This window comes from Colobus angolensis, unplaced genomic scaffold, assembly GCF_000951035.1.
Source record: "Colobus angolensis palliatus isolate OR3802 unplaced genomic scaffold, Cang.pa_1.0 Scaffold35, whole genome shotgun sequence".
Lineage (NCBI taxonomy): Eukaryota > Metazoa > Chordata > Mammalia > Primates > Cercopithecidae > Colobus > Colobus angolensis.
In genome coordinates, this window is record NW_012116821.1 from 5,991,507 (window position 1) to 6,012,341 (window position 20,835).

A 20,835-nucleotide genomic window follows, 5' to 3' on the forward strand; every position below is an offset into this window, starting at 1 on the left:
TGCTAGTTATTATCTTCATACTTCTTATTGTCTGAGGGGAGAACTAATTCTGTTGATCTGCCCAGCTAAGTTTTATCCATCAGTAACAAAGACTTAAGTTCTAACAACGGTGATGAATAATAGACAAACACAGCCAATTTATCCTGGGTTGTTAAAGCCTGAAACATAATGAAACTTTTCCCCTTTGTTTAATGTGGGATTTGAGGCAGACTACATAGAAATATTTGTACTTCATTAAAGCATTATGGTCAAAAAGATAAAGACCTTTGTGTTAAAGAGGGTTTCTATGTTTTAAAGAGATTTGATTGTGACGGGTTATGGATTTAGCTTTCATTTTTATTTCTTGTCGATGAAAGTTTAGGTATCTCCTTTTCACATTTAATTTGTTAAAAATGCTCAGGGCTGGAGGACCCCTGTGAAGTCAACACCCTTTTGCTGTTAATCCAGAATTAGGCAACCAGAAGGATTTAACTGGTCATATTGTAATGCTTAATGCTCACCACATCCCCCATTATGCCGAAAACGAGTACTGGAATATGATGATGTGGCTTGTAAACAATTTTCATTATCATCCACCAAACTTAGGAAGGCTCTAATCTAATGTATCAAATGTGTGAAATCAAGATTCCCTTGAAATTTCATCAGTGTAGCTTTTAAGTGCTTCAAGAAAGACACTTTAGATGTACATTATAACATTGCTATGAGGCTATTCTTGGTGCATTCTGTGAGGCTGCAGCAAAAAGTGAGAGGATTTATTCTGAAATAATTATATTACATCATTATCTAATTTTGTGTAAAGAAAATGCACAGTTGGGCAATGGCCACTTTATTTTGTTAAATCTCTACGTTCAAAACTTATAAAATTCTATAAGTTTCTGGGAGAATGTTCTATGGTAAAGAAAGAGACTCATTTCAGTCTTTGTTGGTAAGAAACAGAGAAAGGCCTGGAAAAAGTTCTTATTGGCTTCAGAAGGTCTAGAATCAAGCTTTTTCAATGTCAACATATCTGATGTTTTATGTTTTACAGTTTGGTACTGTTTTATTTTGAAGAATATAAGGTGGGGGCCTGGGGAGTACCACAACTTGCATTCTTGGAGTTCATGCAGATCTTAATGAGGTCCTACTTCAAATTATGCCCATGTCTTCTGCTCAAAAACCATCAGTGACTCCCCATGGCCTATTTAATGCAATTCAAACTCCTCAGCCTGCCCTTTTCCAGGCCTACCTAGAACCATCCCATTTCCATGAGAGGGCTCATAGTGTTCTTTTCAGGCAGAGGGAGTGACAAGTTTCAGAGGCAGGAAAGCACAGCCGGTGCTGGGGTACAATGAATGAGGGCACCTGAAAGTCAGGTCCACACACACCAAGTTCAGCATTGTGGATTTCTTGACATCCTCTGTTGCATCCTCTATTCACTGAACTTCTCTCCGTGCCAGAGACTGGTACCAGCAGGGAGGCAAAAATTAATAATTCACCATCCACATCCCACCCTGCATCTGCTGTGGGACTTAGGCTGGTAAACAGTCACCGCAGAGGCAGCTACGTGCTTTGATACCTTGTGGGGCCAAAGTTATAGCAATAATGGGAACTTGTTTCCTGAATTTTACATACTCTTTCCCCACATTAAGGCAGAATTTAAAAACCAAAAAGACATTAAAATAAGGACTGCTGCTATTAAAAACCTTACCAGTGATCTCATAGTCGGTGGTTGAAGCAGCTAATGTGCACACGCTGGCAGTAAAATAGCAAGACACAGACTCTTCCCCACTCTTCTTTGTCATCCATCCTACAGGGGCTTTTCTCCTGGCTGCCCTTTGTGATAGGGAACTAGTTCTCCATCCTTCTCTCTTAGCAACAGCAACATTCTTGCAGACAGCATTTGCCTCCCTCTCTGAGCAACCACCTGAGTCACTGGGGTGGGAGAGGCGGCGTAGCCTCTGGCCTTCTGCTCTCTGGGGAGGAAGCTACTCTTGTCTTTAACACTAGAAACATTCTTGAAGGAGGGATGGGATGAAATGTGCTCTGTAATTGGATTTGTATCGAATACTGATGGTGCCAACTCACAAATGATCAGGGCTTAGGCTATTCCAAGGGGCCAGTGATAAGGAATCAGGTGATAAAGCTGGAACAGTACCAAGAGCATGCTTTGAAGAGAAATGAAGTGTGAAGTGTGCAGAGAAAACAGGAAGAGAAAGGTGAAGGAGAGAAAAGTGGTGTGGTTACATAGAAAGCAGAGATGAAAGGAAGAAAAGAGCTGTTTTAGAATAGCACAGGTCAAAAGGGAAAAGGAAAAGATCCACTAGTTAAATTGGATCAATGTGATTTTCTAGAACTAATAGAAACCTTAGTGAGATACTCCCTGGCATGTGATGACTCCAAGGAAAAAGACTAGGGGTTTGCTAGTAACAACAGCAGCATAGCTCTGGTTTCCATTTCTCTTCTCTCTCGTTCTCTTTTTGTAATTGAGAGAGCGATTTCGCTATGTTGTCCAGGCTGGCCTCCAATTTCTGGACTCAAGCAATCCTCCCACTTCAGCCTCCTGAATAGCTAGGACCACAGGCACACACCATGGTGCCCAGCTTCATTTCTCCTCTTATTTCAGTTGAGTTGAGATCCAGTGAGCCCAAGCCCCAAACAATTCAACCTGAAGGCAAGACAAAAAGGAACATATATTGGTGCAAATCTAAAACAAATGTCCTTTATGATTTATAGTGAATGGCAACAATAACAAATTATATATGATAGTACCATGTACCCGGTGCTTCAAATCTGTTAGCTCATTTAACCATCTCATGACAAAACCTCAATACCCTATGAGGAAGTTACTATTATTACTGGTTATTATTCTCATTTTAAAGATGAGGGAACAAAGCACAGAGGGTAAGGGTAACTTGTGAGCTGATGAGCATTGCATCCCAGCTAGGGCACTGAAGATTTCTGGGTGCTATTACCTCATCAGAATAATCAAGGGACAGGCTCTCACCGTACAAGGTACCTATGGGTAATCACAACTCTTTCCTTTCACTCTACAGCTTTGGGAAATCCCCAGAGCAAATAGGGGAATGAAGGAAGGAAGAAATGAAGAAGAGGGAGAGGGAGGGAGGAAAAGAGGGAGGAAAAGAAGGAAGGAAGGAAGGAAAGTTCCTTTTGCACTCCCTTCACTTCCCAGTGAGGTGCTGGGGGGAGAACAGAAGGGCTGCCAAGGGGGCTCCTGCACTTTTGAATGTGAAGGCCCCTTGTTAAGGCCTGAAACTTTGCTAGTAACTGTGCTTAAAGATTTGAGGGAGAACATTTGCACCTATGGGTACAAGGACACCTTGTAATAAACTGCTCCCTACATATTGCCCCCCACCCTCAACCGTCACCACAGTGGGAGCCAGTGTGCCAGGGTTTCTAGAAGTTTGATCGTGGACCACCTGTAGCTTAGCTCTGGGGGAGTCACCACTGACTTAAAACTCTCTGGAGGTGGGGCTTTTGAATCTGCCTTTTAATAACTCCCTGGGAGATTCTCATGTACACGTAAGTGTGAGAGCCTCCGTATTATGATCTGAAAATAATACAGTTCTTAGCCTTTCCCCAAGGCAAAAGCAGTAATGTGATGAGAAAGAAATATGGCTTTTGACCTCAGGATTTTTAATATATTCACAAGCTGAGTTGAAATGACACAGCCCTGAGATATTTGCCTTTAAGCATGCTGTGCCTCACTTTATCCTGTCAGTTCCCTGGTAATCATTTCTGACCTTAAAAGGTTTTTTTTTTAAAGCCCTTGACTTTGGGAAAGTTTTAACCAGGATTGTTTTTGACTTCAAAGTGATCTGTAGCTGGGAGATTATTTCTGGCATGTGTCATAATGCTGAGATGAGAGGAAGGTGCAGGAGGGTCCACACTGTATATAGGTGGTCCTATGAAAAAGGGGATGTTTTGATCATTCTTAATCTAAGCCCTTTCATTGTCATAGAATCCAGGAATGTCTCATTGTGGGGGCTAATGTTTGTGAATAAACCTCTCTAACAATGCCTCAGATGTGTTTTCCAAACACATCCAAGAAAGTGGGTATGTGTGTCTGTGTGTGTGTGTTGCGTCTTTCATCAGAACTTCCTGCCCAAGGGCTCCATAGCCTAGGGTTCCCTCAGAGCCACCACTGCAGTGTTCACCCTCTCCATGCACTGTTCTCCCCACACCCACATCTTTGACCTTAGTTCTTTGTCCTCCAATGGCTTATGTGATGCATTGCCTGATTCTTTCCAAGTTCCTTCAGGGAAACAAAAAGGTACCAGGCCAGGTTGGAGGTATTATTATTTGTGAGGCAGCCAATACGGGGTTGACTATGACTCTTTTTAGGTTAGGATGGGTTAGCAACAAGAACTGTGGTATCTTGAGTCTGACTCCAGCAGAATTGGGGTGCAATGTCTGTTGTCTGTTAACAATTCCAGAGACATGATTAAGGCCTACCCCATGCAAGGTATTGCTGGTTGTGCAGAAGTGATTAAGACCCCCATCCCAATGCCTGAGAAACATCCCCGGTAGAGGAAGGATAAAACAAGTCTGCAAATTTTACAGTAAGAATGGGAGAATACGGTGTGAGGGGGAGCTAAAAAGTGTCAGGGAAGCCTTGTGCTCTCTTTCCCTGCCAGGTCTGGGCATTAAGACATTCCCTAGGCATTTTCCATAAGACCAGCCCAGAGCCAGCCTTATTTGGTTGTGGTATAGGCAGTGGTGTGATTTTAGGCAGGGCTCCCAGCCTCAAATAGCAGTTCCAATGTCTGTCATTCTATTATAACTTTGTTCTTCTAGGTCTTGAAAGCTTTCATGTTGATGGGTTCTTTTTGAACACAGATGTTTCTGTTAGGGTCCTAAGTCATGGTGAGCTGGTATCTTATTTATTTATCTATCTATCTATCTATCTATCTATCTATCTATCTATCTATCTATCTGTCTATCTATCTATCTATTTGAGACAGGGACCGGCTCCATCATCACCCAGGCTGGAATGCAGTGGCATGATCTCGGCTCACTGCAGCCTGAACCTCCCAGGCTCAAGCAATCCTCCTACCTTAGTCAGCCTTTAGAGTAGCTGGGACTGTGGGAACACACCAACATGCTTGGCTAATTTTTTTGTATTTTTGGTAGAGATGGGGTTTCACCATGTTGCCCAAGGTGGTCTCGAACTGCTGAGCTCAAGCAATGCACTCACTTCAGCCTCCCAAAGTATTGGGATTACAGGCTTGAGCCACCATGCTCGGCCTGAGCTAATATCTTAATATTTAGCTACGTCTTTAGGGTGGAGAGGAGAAAACAAATTGACAGTCCAGTGAACACAAATCCTATCTGGGATGTGGCTTGGGATTGGCATTTGAGGGGAGTTGAAGAATGGGTTCAAGTGTAGCAACAGGAGAATAAGAGGGAACTAAAAATAAACTTTGCTTAGTTCATCCTTCTGTTAGGGGCTGGCTCAAGGCTATCCTTTGAGGTTTCCCAATAATAACAAAGGAATATTTGATGGCTTTAAATGGGATTAAAACAGCCTTTTCTGGTGGACTTAAACATTAATGATAACACTTCACACTGAAAGACTTACGATTTTGCCTTCATGTAGTATTCTACTTTTAAGAATTTAATGTGACAAAATAACTATGAATGCACGCAGACTTGATTCATTCCTCACTCTTCAATTCAACAACTATTTATCAAGCATACACTACATGCCAGATACTGTTCTAGGCACCAGGATTATAGCAATAATCAATGGAAACAAAGTTCCTGACCTCGTGGAGCTTACATTCTAGTTGGGGAAGACATCATAAACAAGGCATTGTGTTACCAAATCTCACAGTCAGTTTCCAGTCCACATCTTATTAGACCTCTCAGTCTGTTACTTCTAGAAATACTTTCTTCATTTGGATTCTGGAACACCACATTCTCTTACCTTACTGCTTATCTGTCTCAGTACCCTTTGTTGGATCCTCATCTTCCTGACTTTAAACTGGTGAACCCCAGAATTAAGCCTTCAGATATTTCACACCTGTATGCTGATGATCCAATTTTCTATTTCCAGCCCTCACCACTCCCCTGAATTTCAGTCTTTTACATCCAACTGCCTATGTCACATCTTCATTTGGATGTCCAGTAGGTTTCTCAAATTTAACGGGACTACCAAAATCATACTGGATTTTCGACTCTAATTGTTCTTAGTTGAGTTTTTCCCTTCTCAGCTAACAGCAATTTCATTCTTCCAGTAACTCAGGAAAAACCTCAGAATCATTCTTGACTTATTTCTTTCTCTCACACTGCACATCTGCTCCATCAGCTCATTTATAAAGATGTCCATCACAGCATTGTTTATAAAAATGAAAAACTGGTAATTATCCAATTGTTCAACAATGGAAGAATGATTAATATGGTACATGTTGTAGTTAACAGGTTACTGTTTAAGGACATTTTCCTTATGGAAAATTTCAAATATGCTCAAAAACAAAGAGCTGTGAACCCATCATCTAGCTACAACAATGATCAACTCACAGTCATTCTTGCTTCATTTACACTCCCACTTCTCTCCCATCTCCCCACTAGATTGTTGTTAAGCAAATTTCAAACAACATATTATTTAATACATAAACTATATAACATGTTATGTTACAAAAGCACATTATAAAGAAATATGTATAATACGATTTCATTTTTTAAAACCATCTACATGTGTAGGATAGCTATATCTGAATCATGTTATGAATGTTGGTATCTTATTTTGCTTGTGTATATTTTCCACAGTGAGCATGTACATAGAGAAAAGGTGATGAGGAGATGGGGGATGTTGATGCCAGACATTCTAACTTCATTTTTTCGTAAATTTGATTACTTTAATTCAGACCAGGTGATATGGTTTGAATGTTTGTCTCCTCCAAATCTTATGTTGAAATGTGACCTCCATTGTTGGAGGTGGGGCCTAGTGGGAAATACTGGATCATGGGGGTGGATCTCTGACAAATGGCTTAGCACCATCCCCTCTTTGTGATAAGTGAGTTCTTGCTCTATTAGTTCATGGGAGATCTGATTGTCTAAAAGAGGCTGGCAGCTCCTTCCTTTCTCTCTTGCTCCCATTCTCACCATGTGATGCACTGACTCACCCTTTGCCTTCTGCCATGACTGTAAACTTCCTGAGGCCTCACCAAAAGCAGATGCTGGCACTATGCCTCATGTACAGCATGCAGAACCAAGAGCCAATTAAACCTCTTTTTGTTATAAGTTACTCAGCCTCAGTTATTTCTTTATAGTGACACAAAAAAAGGACTAACACACTGGGTATGTCACATTGTGAGATATAAATAACCATTTGATGGAGGTGATACTGTCGGCTCTGTTTTCTCTTTGGACAGTCTATAATTTAAAATGGCCACATTAGCATCTAGAGTTACAGCAGGTTTTCTCAACTTCCGCTTTCCTGACTTTCTGGGCTGGACAAGTATTTGTTGTGGAAGGCTATATTTTGCATTGGAAGATGCTTAGCCTCATCCCTGGTTAATAGGTACCCATTAGATGCCAGTAGCGTCCCCTAGTGGTAATAACCAAAAACGTCTTCAGACATTGCCAAATGTCCCCTGGGGAGCAAAACCAACTCTGGTTGAGAGTCACTGCACTACAGCAGGTGTCCAAGTTGAAATGCATGTTGTTTAGGAGATTAGAAATGTTCTGTTTTATGCATTTTCCTGGCTAAAACCTCTAGGAGGATGTAATTTGTGATCTGATGAAAGCTGCTATTGTGGTTTACTGACCTGCTTGTTTAATCAACCAACCTATGACACAGTGGTTAATGATTATCTGCATTTTTGAGACACATCCAGAAAGGACTGAGACAAGTTCAACTCTATAAGAAAAGTAAAGGTCGTGAATGAAAGCTTGCTTGTCAGCTACAACAGTGATCCATTAGATTTGCCTCTTCAGCCCACAGACTGACCCATTTTACTATTCATTATCATCCACAACACAGGAAAATACTGTGTGGAAGTTAAAAATAGATTTCTTCCAGAAAATTGATGCTACATACATATAAACAGTTCCTTTTTATTAGTAATAAACACATAGATACAAACACAACTGCAAAAGATAAAAGGCTATTTAAATATTCCATGTGATTTGAAATTTTTTCCATAATGAAAACATTTTATTAGAGAACTGTAGAAATGAGATAAAGGAAAATATGAGGTCATCCTGCCCATTCTTTTCCAGAACTACACTGTTTTGTATGCACCCCCACTCCATCCTCCACCCCCAGCCCAGAGTCTTATTAAATATCCCCATTTTAATAATATAAAATACTGCTTATACTTCCCCCCACACCCAGAGAGAAACTCAACAGAGGAGCAGAGGGTACACCCTAGTGGCACCATGATCTTTAAAAGATTACTTCTCTAGTTAGTGGCACTGTGTTGACTGCATAGAAAATAAAATTTCCAGTAAAGTCTACACCAGACATTACCAATCCAGGTTTGTCAAGCACCCTACAAACTCTTATACATATTAACAGAGTTCATTTCTTGATGCTTAATGGTTATTTTCTTGAAATTATTGGGTACTCTGAATTCCCGAGAATACTGTATAAATTATTTGTAAATTTCCTTATACTTTATCTTTGCCTACTTTGGAATCAATGCTTACCTTTTCTTTTTCATGACAACATCCAGGATTTTCTTTAATGGTAAATAAAAAAAGAGTACTACTGAGACCCTTCTGTGAGCCAGGTATTATTTGGGCATGAAATGTATAATATTTTATGTAACATTTATAATCCTGCCATATATATGGGTCTGTTTATTGATGGGAAAACAGAAACTCAGAGAGGTCCAGTACTTTGTTGAAAGTCTCACAGTGCTTGAATGGCAGGGTCCTGGTTCAAACACAGTTCAAGTAAATAGTCACAGGATGTGAGGCTGGCTCTCAGTTTGTGTAAGGAAAAACTCGTACTTGTTTAAATTTGTTAAAATAGAATCCATCTGCAATATCCCCTGGACTCATCCAAGAAAAAAGCAAAAGTCAACCCCAATGGAACGTTCAGGATCCTGAGGACCCGGTGTGGCCAGGGGGTGGACTAGATTGGGTGGAGATATTTTGTTAAATGTAGAGAAACAGCCCAACTGCTTTGTTCACTAGCAGGGAATAAACTGGGTCTTTCTTAAGCCAGGAAGAGAAGAGGATTTTAGAGACGAGGCCTCCCTACAGAAAATACCCAACATTCAAAAGGGCAGGGAGATATGGCTCCGTATTTGTTGTCTCTTGTCCATGTCTCTTGTCTAGGCTGTTAGGGGGGAAGAGAATAGGTCCGCAGGCGCAGTCTCCCATGGAAGCATGGAAAATGAAAGAGTAAAGCAAGGAAAAAAAGAAAAGTGACCACAGCTTAAAAGATTCTAAACCCAAACTCAAACCTAAAACCCAAACCCACCCCAACTGGGTTGTGGGAAAGGATTCTACTAACAGTTGAAAATGGAACATCCACCACTGGACTTCAGGCTGTGAGAGTTCAGTCTGATTAATTAAGGTCAAGGTGGTGATGGAAATACCAGCTGGGGAGCATTTTGCCGAAAGATAAATTTGTCCCTCTGTGTTTCTGCGAGACAGCAGGGAGGTGTGTGTTTGGAGCTAAATTAATTTGATTTACATCATGCCATGGTAACTTCTGTTCTCTCCCCACCCCCATCCCCCACCCGCAGTCAGATGTCTTAGCTGGCTTTTTCCCTCTCCTTGCTCACCCCCACACATTTCATAACACGGAAAGAAAGTACGAATTGGCTTCAGGCAGAATTTAGATATAGAATAACTCTAATTTGATTATTCTGCATTGAGTGCTATTCTCTTCTCCCCAATCCCTTCTTTCTTGAGAGAGAGAGAGAAGTTGTAAACTCGGGCTTAAGTGCTATTTATTTTTATATTGTGCTTAATGGTGCAAACTGCTTGACTGTTCTTGTATGCTCACCTACCCTCCTCCTGTGTTTCTCCGACAACACTAATATCATAAAATGAAGCTACGGCCCGGGATCCCGTTAGGAAGGCGCTTTTTCTGGCCCTATATATTTCAGCTCCGTCAGGCTTTGGAGGCCAGGGCGGAGGGCACCTCTTGAGGGACCCTGCACAACCGGGCCCTGGCACCTCCGGAGGGACGGAGAGGGCGCCCTGTTACCGCGCTTAGCCCACCACCCTTCCAGCGGCGGGGCGCGCTCGGCAGGGCAGGATAAGGTTACGCCGAGGCTTCCTCGGTCGGGAGGGAGGGAGGCGGGTCTGAGCCCGCGCCCCGGCCCGCGAGGGAGTTCCCACAGTTGGCCGCTCTGGCCTGCGGGGCTACATCCCTGCTGCCGGCCAGGCGCGGCCCGCGGGACCCCAAGGGTAGCGCCATGGCCCGGGAGAGGCCTCCCGGGAGGGGCTGCGGCGCCCTGCGCCGGTGTCTACTCGGGGCCGCGCTGTTGCTCGGCCTGCGGCTGTGCGCGGAGCTGCGGCGCGCCGGGCCCGGGTCCCCAGTCCGCAGCGCCCTGCCGGGCCCTGCCTGGCGGCCACCTGGGCCGCACCTGCAGCCTGCGCCGGGCTCGCCGCGTGGCGCCAGCAGGAGGCAGGTGACCTACGTGCGCAGCGGGCGCCGGGCGCCGCCGGGGGGCGGCGGGAGCGGGACGCCGGATCCTGGCTGCTGTGCCCCGCGCGGGCGCCCCCGCCGGAAGGTCAGTTGCAAAGCCGTCGGTCTTGGGCCTGGGACCAGAATCCCCCTCCGGACCCCACTACGGAGCCCGGCGCTCGGGTCCCGCAGGTCGCCCCGCGGGGACCTCCGGAGGCTTCCGCTTCTTCCCCCTGTGCTCTCTTAGGCGGCTCCACAGGTCGCATCCTTCACTGCCCAATAGACTGAAGTGCGGCCGAGCGGAGTTCATTCACTATTCAGCCAGTACTTGTTGGGCGTCGCCGTGGCCGGGCGCCCTTCTGGGCTCCGCGCATCCGGCGAAGAAGGACGGAGCCCTGTTCTTACGGAGGGTACATTTTAGTAGGGGAGAGTTTGCCTGATAGGCAGGGAAAGGGAAAGGAAGGCGTTGCGGCTGCCATTCGTGTGCTGTGCTGCTCCCAGCCTTCCGCTCGAGGCCTGGACAGAGCTGGGTGGGTATCGCCGTGAATGGCCTGTCCACGCCACTGCCGTCATCTCGCTGAAGATCCACCAGCTGGCCGAATTTCCCTGGAGTCCCATTCCAGGCGTTGGCTGGGGGCTTGGAGGCTGGCGCCCGGTGAGAAGCCGAGTACCCAGCCCCACTTAATGAGAAGTTAATTGGATCCCCGAGGACCCAAGTAATAACCTGGGTTTGTCTTATAATTCTCGACCGTGTTGTGCTTCCTACCTCATTAACTTATTGGCTCGCACCTAATTGATTAGTCCAGTTTTAGCCTCTGATTGTCAAGGTTTTGGGTTCATCTCCTTTTTGGAGCTCGGTAATTTGCATCGTACATGGAAATGAAAAGAACCACAGGTATGAGCTCTCCTCATCCTTTTACTCATCAACTCCTGCTTCCAGCCTCAACCACGTTCTCCAAAGCAGCTACTTTCCGTTGCCCGGCTATTCGTCGTATCTTTTAGACATCTCCCCCACCTCCACCCTGCTTCCCGCCACCAGTCCTGGAGGGGAGGGAACAACTCTTCCTTTGCCTCGCTTCTGTCTTCGGCTGCCCAGTGCTAGCCTACTTTTCAGCACCACAGCCCAGCACTGCTGCCGCGGCGGCTTCCCTTCCTCGCTTCCTTTGGGCCTCGCCCTCCGCCCTCTGTCTTTCTACACCACTGCTGTTCCTTGCTGGGCCATCAGTGCTAACTTCCTGGATAAACTGAAATACCTTTTTCTATCTCGCAAACCTCACCTCCTATGTAAAGTCTTCATTAGCTCTTCCAGAAGAAAGCAGCCACTTCCTCTCCAAGTTCCTAACTCACTGTCCGTGACACCATGTTAAACATTCAGCACAGTTTTGCCAAGGGCTTACCAGGTAGGCATGAGGTGCTGGAGGCACAAAACGAGTTCAGATTCTGGTGTAGGAGGCTCTTAGCATAGGCATCCGGTGATTTCCAATCCTGTAATTGAGCCTTCAGCTCTGCCTGGGGAGTCAAGAAAGGCTGCTCAAAGCGGCGGACATTTGACCTACAATGTGATGTTTCTTTCTTTCTTTCTTTTTTTCTTTTTTTGAGCCGGAGTCTTGCTCTGTCGCCCAGGCTGGAGTACAGTGGCTTGATCTTGGCTCACTGCAACCTCTGCCTCCCGGGTTCAAACGATTCTTCTGACTCAGCCTACTGGGTAGCTGGGATTACAGGCATGCACCACCACGCTGGCTGATTTTTGTATTTTTGGTAGAGATAGGGTTTCACCATGTTGGCCAGGCTGGTATCGAACTCCTAACCTCAAGTGACCCACCCCCCTCAACCCCCCAAAGTGTTGGGATTACAGGCGTGAGCCATGCGCCTAGCCAACAGTGTGATGCTTCTTAAGAGTGGGACTTCTTTTATTCCCCTGTGGATGTCCTCAAATGTCCCATCCTTGACACCCTCAACCCCACCTTGCAGTTTTCCTTTTAGATTCACTCAGCATCTGTTGTTTCTGCTGTCACCTGTCAAAGAATTACTCTTAACTCTTTGTCTCTACCTCAGACAACAGTACTGATGGCTGGAGCCTGTCCTACAAAGGACAGGTTTGGAATGCGTAGACTCAGTGGGGCTCTGGAGGGGAGGTTCACACCCATCCTCACTAGGAGCTTGGAGGCTGTGCCAGTGATTCAGGCTGGAGATGGGGGTGGCTTGCTGTGGTAGGTGTGGAGGTGGTGAGAAGTGGTTGGTTTCTGGATGTGTTTGGAAGGTGGATGAGGAGGAGCAGTTATTTCTCTCTTGTTTGTTTTGTTTGGGGGATAGATGGAAGGCAGGAATTAGGTTTTAGGCACGTTAAGTTTAAGATACCCTTCAGGCATGCACGTGAAAATGTCAAATAGGCAGCCGGACGTGGAAGTCCAGAGCTTGGAGGAAATGTCCAGGATGAAGGTGGTGATTTGAGAGTCATCCAAGTACAAGTGGCACTAAAACTGAGAGATTGTATGTGGTCATCTAGGAAGTGAGTGTGGCTAACAAAGAGAAGCAATCTGAGCCTGTGGCCTGGGGCTCAGTTTTATTAAAATTAAATTAGGGAAAAAAGTAAAGGAAATGTTTAGCTTTGTGCCTGGTATGTTTAGTTCTCAATATGCCCCAGCTTTTTAGCCTCAGCCAGTCTCCAAATGTCATTCACTGTAACCTACAAAGGTGGCTTATGCTGACTCCTCTACCTGCAAGGCCCCATCCCCCTTTCTTATGACTCCTGACCTTTTCATCCTTGGACATTCCTCAAGTCAAGGTTCATAGCCCAGAAACCTTCCCATAGCAACCCTGCTTCATGCTGACCCCTCCCCCACTTGGAATGACGACAGAAAGAGTCTGATTTGTGCATTGCTTTGTACAAGTTGAGTCCTGATAATCCATTTTGGATGGAATGTTTTGTCTCCACAGTTGTTCTTGATGGGAAGGATTGCATTTCCCATAGTGATCCCTAGTAAATGTTTACTCCTGAGACCCCAATATGTGAAAGTATAAGAATCTTACTATTTCAGCCTATTCAGTAACTATAAATGTCTTTGGTTAAAAATTTATAAGAAATAAATGAGCCTTTTGCTATTTCTAAAATATTAAGTTTTTAGCATCCTAAGGTAAAAATTTTCTTAGATATCCTTCTCCCTAGCTATTATTTTCAGGATATACATCTAACCTCCCCAAATCCCTAGATAGTGATGATCTTGAATTTGTTTTATTCTCCCATTATTTCACAGTTGAATTAAAATATTCCTTAAAACTATAGAAAGATCAGTTATCTAATCCATCCTCCCACTTCTGGGAACAGAGCTCAATAACCCCATATCTCTCTAGGGACAAATCTTGTTTCTTTTCAGCCTCACTGTCACTACATCAAGACAGCAGTGTAATATAAGCTGAATGTACCATTAAGTAATTGAAATAAAATTAGGAAGCTATTTGTTAGACTCCTTGGATCATAGTGTATTTAGATTTTGTTTGTTGAGAATACAGATCAACAACACTCTTAGGTTCTTGGTTACTTTGCCCCAGGCACCTCCCAGATTGATAAAGGAGAAAAAGTTCCATTCTATTTTGAGGACAACTTTCTGGGTAGATGAAAACCTGCATGAAATAATTGGGTTGCCAAGTGTTTCTTGTTACTCTGCTTCCATACCAGGTGTTAGAGGCACCAAAATTCTGCCACTTTAATCATAGCTTATGCTCCTATTAAAGAAAACAATCTACTATAAAAAAGAGTAGCCCTTCTCTCTTCCTCGGCGCTGCCTACGGAGGTGGCAGCCATCTCCTCCTCGGCATCATGGCCGCCCTCAGACCCCTTGTGAAGCCCAAGATCGTCAAAAAAAGAACCAAGAAGTTCATCCCGCACCAGTCAGACCGATATGTCAAAATTAAGCGTAACTGGTGGAAACCCAGAGGCATTGACAACAGGGTTCGTAGAAGATTCAAGGGCCAGATCTTGATGCCCAACATTGGTTATGGGAGCAACAAAAAAACAAAGCACATGCTGCCCAGTGGCTTCCGGAAGTTCCTGGTCCACAATGTCAAGGAGCTGGAAGTGCTGCTGATGTGCAACAAATCTTACTGTGCCGAGATTGCTCACAATGTTTCCTCCAAGAACCGCAAAGCCATCGTGGAAAGAGCTGCCCAGCTGGCCATCAGAGTCACCAACCCCAATGCCAGGCTGTGCAGTGAAGAAAATGAGTAGACAGCTGGTGTGCACGTTTTCTGTTTAAATAAATGTAAAAACTAAAAAAAAAAAAAAAAAAAAAAAAAAAAGTAGTGAAGTGAAGTGTAGTCCTAATATAATTCTTTCTTCCCTCATCCCCTTCTTCACAGAGCCATGCAAGAACTAGCTCTAAATATTTTCAGTTCTTTTGACATCAGGGGTTCTAATCTTCAAGCTTTGCGAAATGAGAGCCGATGACAGATGATGGATAAATACTGCCCTTTCTGATTATGCGCACCCTGGAACCTATATATTCTTGTGTATTACAGATTCTTCAGGCATTCTGTCGGGACTCTTCGTCTCCAAATTTCGCGTACTATGCATACATAAAAATATCGCTGTGATTCTTTCATCTTCTCTCTGTTTTCTATCTGCATGTGTTTCTGTTTGGGTTTTTTTTCTTTCTTAAATGAAACAGACCTTTATTATGATTATGGATAAAGTTCTTTTTGAAGGGATTTATAGAGGACTAGATATGGTCTCCATGATTTATGCTTTTTAATGCAGCTCTTGGGTGGATGCTTTATCTCTTATAGGTTGGCAATCTAACTAAAAAACAGATGCAACATACAGGGCTCATTTGCAAAGGAGAGACACTCACTCAGTGGCCAAGCTTCCCGAAAAAATTTCATCTCTCTTATCGGATGTATTTTACTTGACATTTAATATGTTGGATAGAAAAGTGACTTCTGAGTCACAGAGCTCCAGAACCCAGCAATGTGCTGGCTTGGTTTGTTAGTTACAGATCTTTTGGAACCATGTGTCGGGGGGGAAAAAACAAAGAAGAACTGTTTCCCCTTCTCCTGAAAAACCATATGGCAAAATTTGGTTTTTCTTTCTCACTTCTTGTCATCCTCTTAGTTTTCTAATTCTGTGATTGTCATCAAGAAGAAAGAGGAAAAATGGCATAGGATGCCCCCTGATATATCCAACTGCCTTAGGAGTCCTTACGCTTTACAAAATACTTGAAGGTAGATTTGAATTGCTTGTGAAACATGGCCCAGCAGTAGCTTCCAGCTCTTTAGGTTTTTGTCTGTGTACCTACACTTGTGTTCTTCAGGGAGCAACATTAATCAGTCCTCTCACACTGTCCTTAGGAGGCAAAGCATTTTCATTTTAAACAAAGTCATTGAGGGTAATTGAATAAGCTCCGGCAATATGTGGGTGTGAAATAGCAGTAGCTTAGTTGCACAAAGAAAAGCAGGTTTTTATTACAACTTTGATGTGTCGTGGATGAAGAATAGAGGCCTGCACTTTTTCCAAACCCCGTAGTTCCTCAGAGAGCATTCTGTGGGCAAAGGAACTGCTAATGGAGGCTCGATTGTTTTTCAACCACCGGTGCTGGAGATTTTAGCTTTTTGTGTGTAATTTGTCCCAGTCCATTTTCTCCAAGGAAAAGAATGTCTTGTCAGTTTTCTCAAATAGAATTGAATTTCCTTTTTAGTCTGAGAAGAGAATCAGGTCAAGTAGTTAAACCAAAGACTGTCAAGGCTAGGCATTTGAGTTTTTCCATCTGTGCTGTAATACCTTTGGAGTCCTTGTGTTTCTAAGGAGTTTGGCATGCTTTGTTCTGTGGTTCATAGAAAGTAACATGAGCCTGTTTCACTTACCATAAGACACACACTGAGGGAGGAATCTACCAGCATTGATAAGCTTCTTTTAAAAACACCACTTGGGTCCACTAGATGCCTCATGTTAGCTCCATTAATGTCTTATGTTCTGATAAAAAAAAAAAAAAGATAGGAAAATTTGCTGTGCAAGGAGCATTTTTATCCTGTTCAAGTAATTGAATGAAAATTGAATTTTAAGAGCCTTATAATCTAGACCCATATGTAATATAAACCAATAGCAAGCTGGGTTGCTAGTTGACTGTTCAGGAGGTAAATTTGGCTCATGAATTTTATTTGAACCACACAGTGTTTTAAGTATTTGAACATAAATATATTTATATGGGGCTTATAGTGAGTCTGGTGAGGTCCAGCTCACCATTCTCTCCATTTACCTCACCTGTCTGATCTCTGAAGGCATTTGAAGTTACAACTATAAGCCAGAGGTTGTTAAAATTAGCAATTATTTTCCTAAAAAGTGACAATCAAGGCTAAGGTTGCTAAGCTCAGTGACAGGGTGGCACATGACTACTAGGTTCAGAAAAGTCAAAGGTCCTTTTAAATTGCTGCCGCTAAGGAAGATGAGTTACCTAAGGCTGGAGCTGGATATTGGGGAGGGTAAGATCGTAGGGGAATAGACTTAGTTAATCTAACATTCTTTTGGTTACAAACAGGAACTGGGCTCTAGCCTAACTTAAACAAAAAAGGAAGGAAAAAAGAATTAAAGAATAAACAACTGTAAGTGCCTATAATAATTAACAATTAAATTTTTTAGAATGAAATTTATTGGGAAACCTTGGGATTTCTCACTGAATTGGAGGAAGAGTTAATGACTGCCATGTGGAAGAGAGAAGGAAAAGGGCTGCTATGGAAATCCCAGCTTTCTGAATCCTTTGATCTTCTCCCTCAAGTGCTATTGCAATACAGCTCACCTCACTGGACTCCAGGGCTTGGTCTCTTTGATATTCACCCTGGATCAGCTGGCTCAGGCCACTTGACCTAAACAAAGGCCAAGGGCCCCTGCCCTGTCCTGAAAGCCATTCTTAGTGAAAAGAGAAACGTTAAGTTACCCTAAGAAGTCCTTGGCATGCCTTAAGTATTCAGTATAATTTTTATGCAGTTTTGCTCTTAGGTTTTTGTTTTTCTCATGTTTTATTCTATTATTTCAACCAGCCCTGGGACTTGAGCACCTAGAAACAGAGTATAGGGTAGTTTTGGTTTTACTAATCCTAGACCCTAACATCAATGTGTGTGTGTGTGAATATATGTCTACACCTATCTAACTAGCTCTATCTTTCTTTAAACATTAACTATTTCTCTGTCTACATATAGTCTTATAGATAGCCTTATTTCCAAGTAGCATTGGCAACAAGTTGGCACCTTGGGTATACTACTGACATTTTTAATTCGTTGAATATATGCCCATATGATCAATGTATATGTAATATTTTTTAAAGTAAAAAGTTATTTGTGAAGACGTTTATTAATTTTTTACTTTTTTTTTTTTTTAGAAACAGGGTCTTGCTCTGTTGCCCAGACTGGAGTGCAGTGGCACAATCATGGCTCACTGCAGCCCCAACCTCCCAACTCAGGCCTCCCAAGTAACTGGAACTACAGCACTGTCGCCCAGGCTGGAGTGCAGTGGTGCAATCTCGGCTCACTGCAACCTCTGCCTCCTGGGTTCAAGCAATTCTCCTGCCTCAGCCTCCCAAATAGCTGGGATTACAAGTGCCTGCCACCACACCCAGCTAATTTTTTGTATTTTTAGTAGAGATGGGGTTTCACTCTGTTGGCCAGGCTGGTCTCAAACTCCTGACCTTTTGATCTGCCTGCCTCAGCCTTTCAAAGTGCTGGGATTACAGGCATGAGCCACTGTGCCTGGCCTAATTTTTTATTTTATTTTATTTTGTAGAGACAGGGTCTCACTATGTTGCCCAGGCTGGCCTTGAACTCCTGGGCTCAAGCGATCCTGCCACCTTGGCCTCCCAAAGTTTTGGGATTACAGATGTGAGCCACCACACCCGACCCCCATTTTGAGGACTTTTAGTAGAGAACCTAAGTATCAGTATTTAGCCCATGATCCCAATTAGGGTTCTCAAACCAAAGTCTCATATTCTTTGATTTTTTTTTTTTTTCTGTCATGCATAGTTACCTCGCAGGAAAAAAAAAATATGAAAATTTCTTCAGGGCATCTGAATATTCACAGCCCCCCCTTGCAATTGGCTAGCCTGGGATTCTTTAACGCATGATTATTTCTGTATCAGTTAGGGCTCTCTGGGTTGCAAGTGACAGACCCAACTGAAAGTAGTACAAACAGGGATTGATTGAAACCCTACTGGAGAGAAAAAGAAGAGCTGCAGGCACCAGGAAGGCCCTGTAAGTTGATTGTGACTAAAATGAGCACTGAAGACCTTAGTTATCCATTAGACACTACCACAGATATAGTGAGTATTTACTATTCTTTTTGGTCACACTTTTGAATATCTTTCCTGTGTGTGAGGAATTCTCTTCCTTTCTAAGAAACAAAACAAAAAATCATTGCCACTTGTTTTTGCACCCAAACTGCATTCATGTGACCTAGGCTTCACTATTTAGATACACCTGCATGAGAGTTTGGATTGTACCCTACAGATGCAAAGCAGGTGCATGAGGGCCACAGAGTAGCTCAGTGGCCGAGATTCTAGCAGAGGCCTCCAGAGCTCAGGGTGGTGTCCATGCCCAGCAGTGAGGCTATGTCATCTACACTGGCATGTCTGGAGATGGTGTTTCCGCCCTTGAGATTCTGTAAACTAATAAATCTTTAATCAATCCTTTTCTGCTTAACTAGCCAGAGTACTTTCTATTGTTTACAACTCAGAACCTTGGCAGACCAATAAATTGGAGCTGGCAGTTTGGAAGGTTACAACTGTAACTTTTCCTTTTCAATTTTGCTTAGGTCTATTTAATACAGATTTTGGAACACGGTGATCACTTGGGGGCCCAAGTGAACTATGAGCGGAAGGACCTTTCCCTGACAAGATAATAACATTTTACTTCAGATACTAAATTACACGAATCTGTTAACTTATTACTAGATCAACTCAATTTAATCAACACCAAGCCCTTTTTCATGGCACCGTGTGCCTGAGGCATTGGGTGAGAGGGGCCAGTTTATGCTGTGGTCACAAACAATGCTCTGGGCTCATGCTAGCAGAGGTTTATTTCTGCCTTTGCCAGATATCTGTTGCGGGTGGGGGGCGCTGCTTTGTGCTGTCACTGCATATCTCTGGACCCCAGGCTAGCAGTACAGCTGCCATCTGGAACATTGCTGGTCACCTTGGCAGAGGGTGAATGCTCTGGAGGATCTTTGCATGGCATTGTTAAAAGCTCTAGCCTGGAAGCAACACACGTTACATCTGCTCACAATCCAGTGCTCAGAGCCAGTTGCTCAGTCCCACCCAATGCTAGAGGGACCATCCTGCTGTGTGCTATAGTCAGAGAGTTGGAGATGGGTGGCAAGCAATGCCAACGGTCACCACAGTATAGTAACCCTTCAATCATCCGTGTCTAAATGGACATCATCTAGGTCATGTTTCACGTTTGCTGTTTGGGATGGCTCACTGAATCTGCATATTTGACAGTACTGAATACAGCACGGGAGCCTCTTTTCAGGGGACCAAGATCTAAAATGAAGCAGATACCTGAATTTAGCAGAACAGTGAAATAAAACAAGACTCCATTTACATCTTACAAACAGTGCCGTGGTGCATCCTGCAGTTTGTTAAATGCAGTGATTCTTGTTGACATTGCTTATGTTAGATTCTTTGCAAAGAACAGGGGTGGAATGATGGTCTGCTGGTCTTCTTCTCTAGAGGGGTGGAATAAAGCAAATTATTTGAATAAATAAAGCCTTGAGTGTAAATGGGCCAAAGGCCTCTGATGAGATGAATCCAACTCCATGTCAGTCCGTCTTCATGGCCATCACTTACTCACTTGTAGTTGGAGCTGGCTGAATGACTTCCAAACATGTTTTCAGAATCCGGCCCTAAATCAGAGGCAATATTTGTGTTTTACAGCATTTGCTATTGTGCACAATGCGACAGCAAGTCATTTTAGTTTATTTTTCATGTACTTTGACTAGAGCACAATCACTTAAAAATCCCATTTAGCAAAATACATGCTCATTGAGCTCAGAGTAATTAGGCCATAGAAGGAGGTCTCTTCCTTCAGCAGTTTCAGGAGTAGCACATGGGAGAAGTCAGTGAAAGTAATACATGGGATCTTGGAGTCCTGTTTACATGGTTTTACAAATTTCATGAAAATACTTCAGTCTGGTGCAGCTTCATCTATAAGATGGGCTTATATTTTCATATTTGTAGTCAGCAGTTTAAATTCTGCTCTCCTGCTTACTG

At 43.4% G+C, this 20,835-nt stretch overlaps 1 protein-coding gene and 1 pseudogene across 2 annotated transcripts in view; both read left to right on the plus strand.

Moving 5' to 3' along the window:
- Positions 1 to 10,253: 10,253 nt before the first annotated feature.
- METTL24 (methyltransferase like 24) overlaps positions 10,254 to 20,835 on the plus strand; it is a 112,655-nt gene continuing 102,073 nt past the window's right edge. Inside the window, exons 1-3 of the mRNA XM_011952795.1 lie at positions 10,254 to 10,697; positions 11,301 to 11,307; positions 16,961 to 16,979. Of these exons, the coding sequence (XP_011808185.1) occupies positions 10,380 to 10,697; positions 11,301 to 11,307; positions 16,961 to 16,979 (344 nt within the window). The 5' untranslated portion in view covers positions 10,254 to 10,379. The remainder of the gene's footprint in view (positions 10,698 to 11,300; positions 11,308 to 16,960; positions 16,980 to 20,835) is intronic.
- On the plus strand, positions 14,354 to 16,782 carry LOC105519444 (annotated as a pseudogene). The gene is made up of 2 exons (XR_001002967.1): positions 14,354 to 14,838; positions 16,755 to 16,782. The product of XR_001002967.1 is annotated as a 60S ribosomal protein L32 pseudogene (transcript).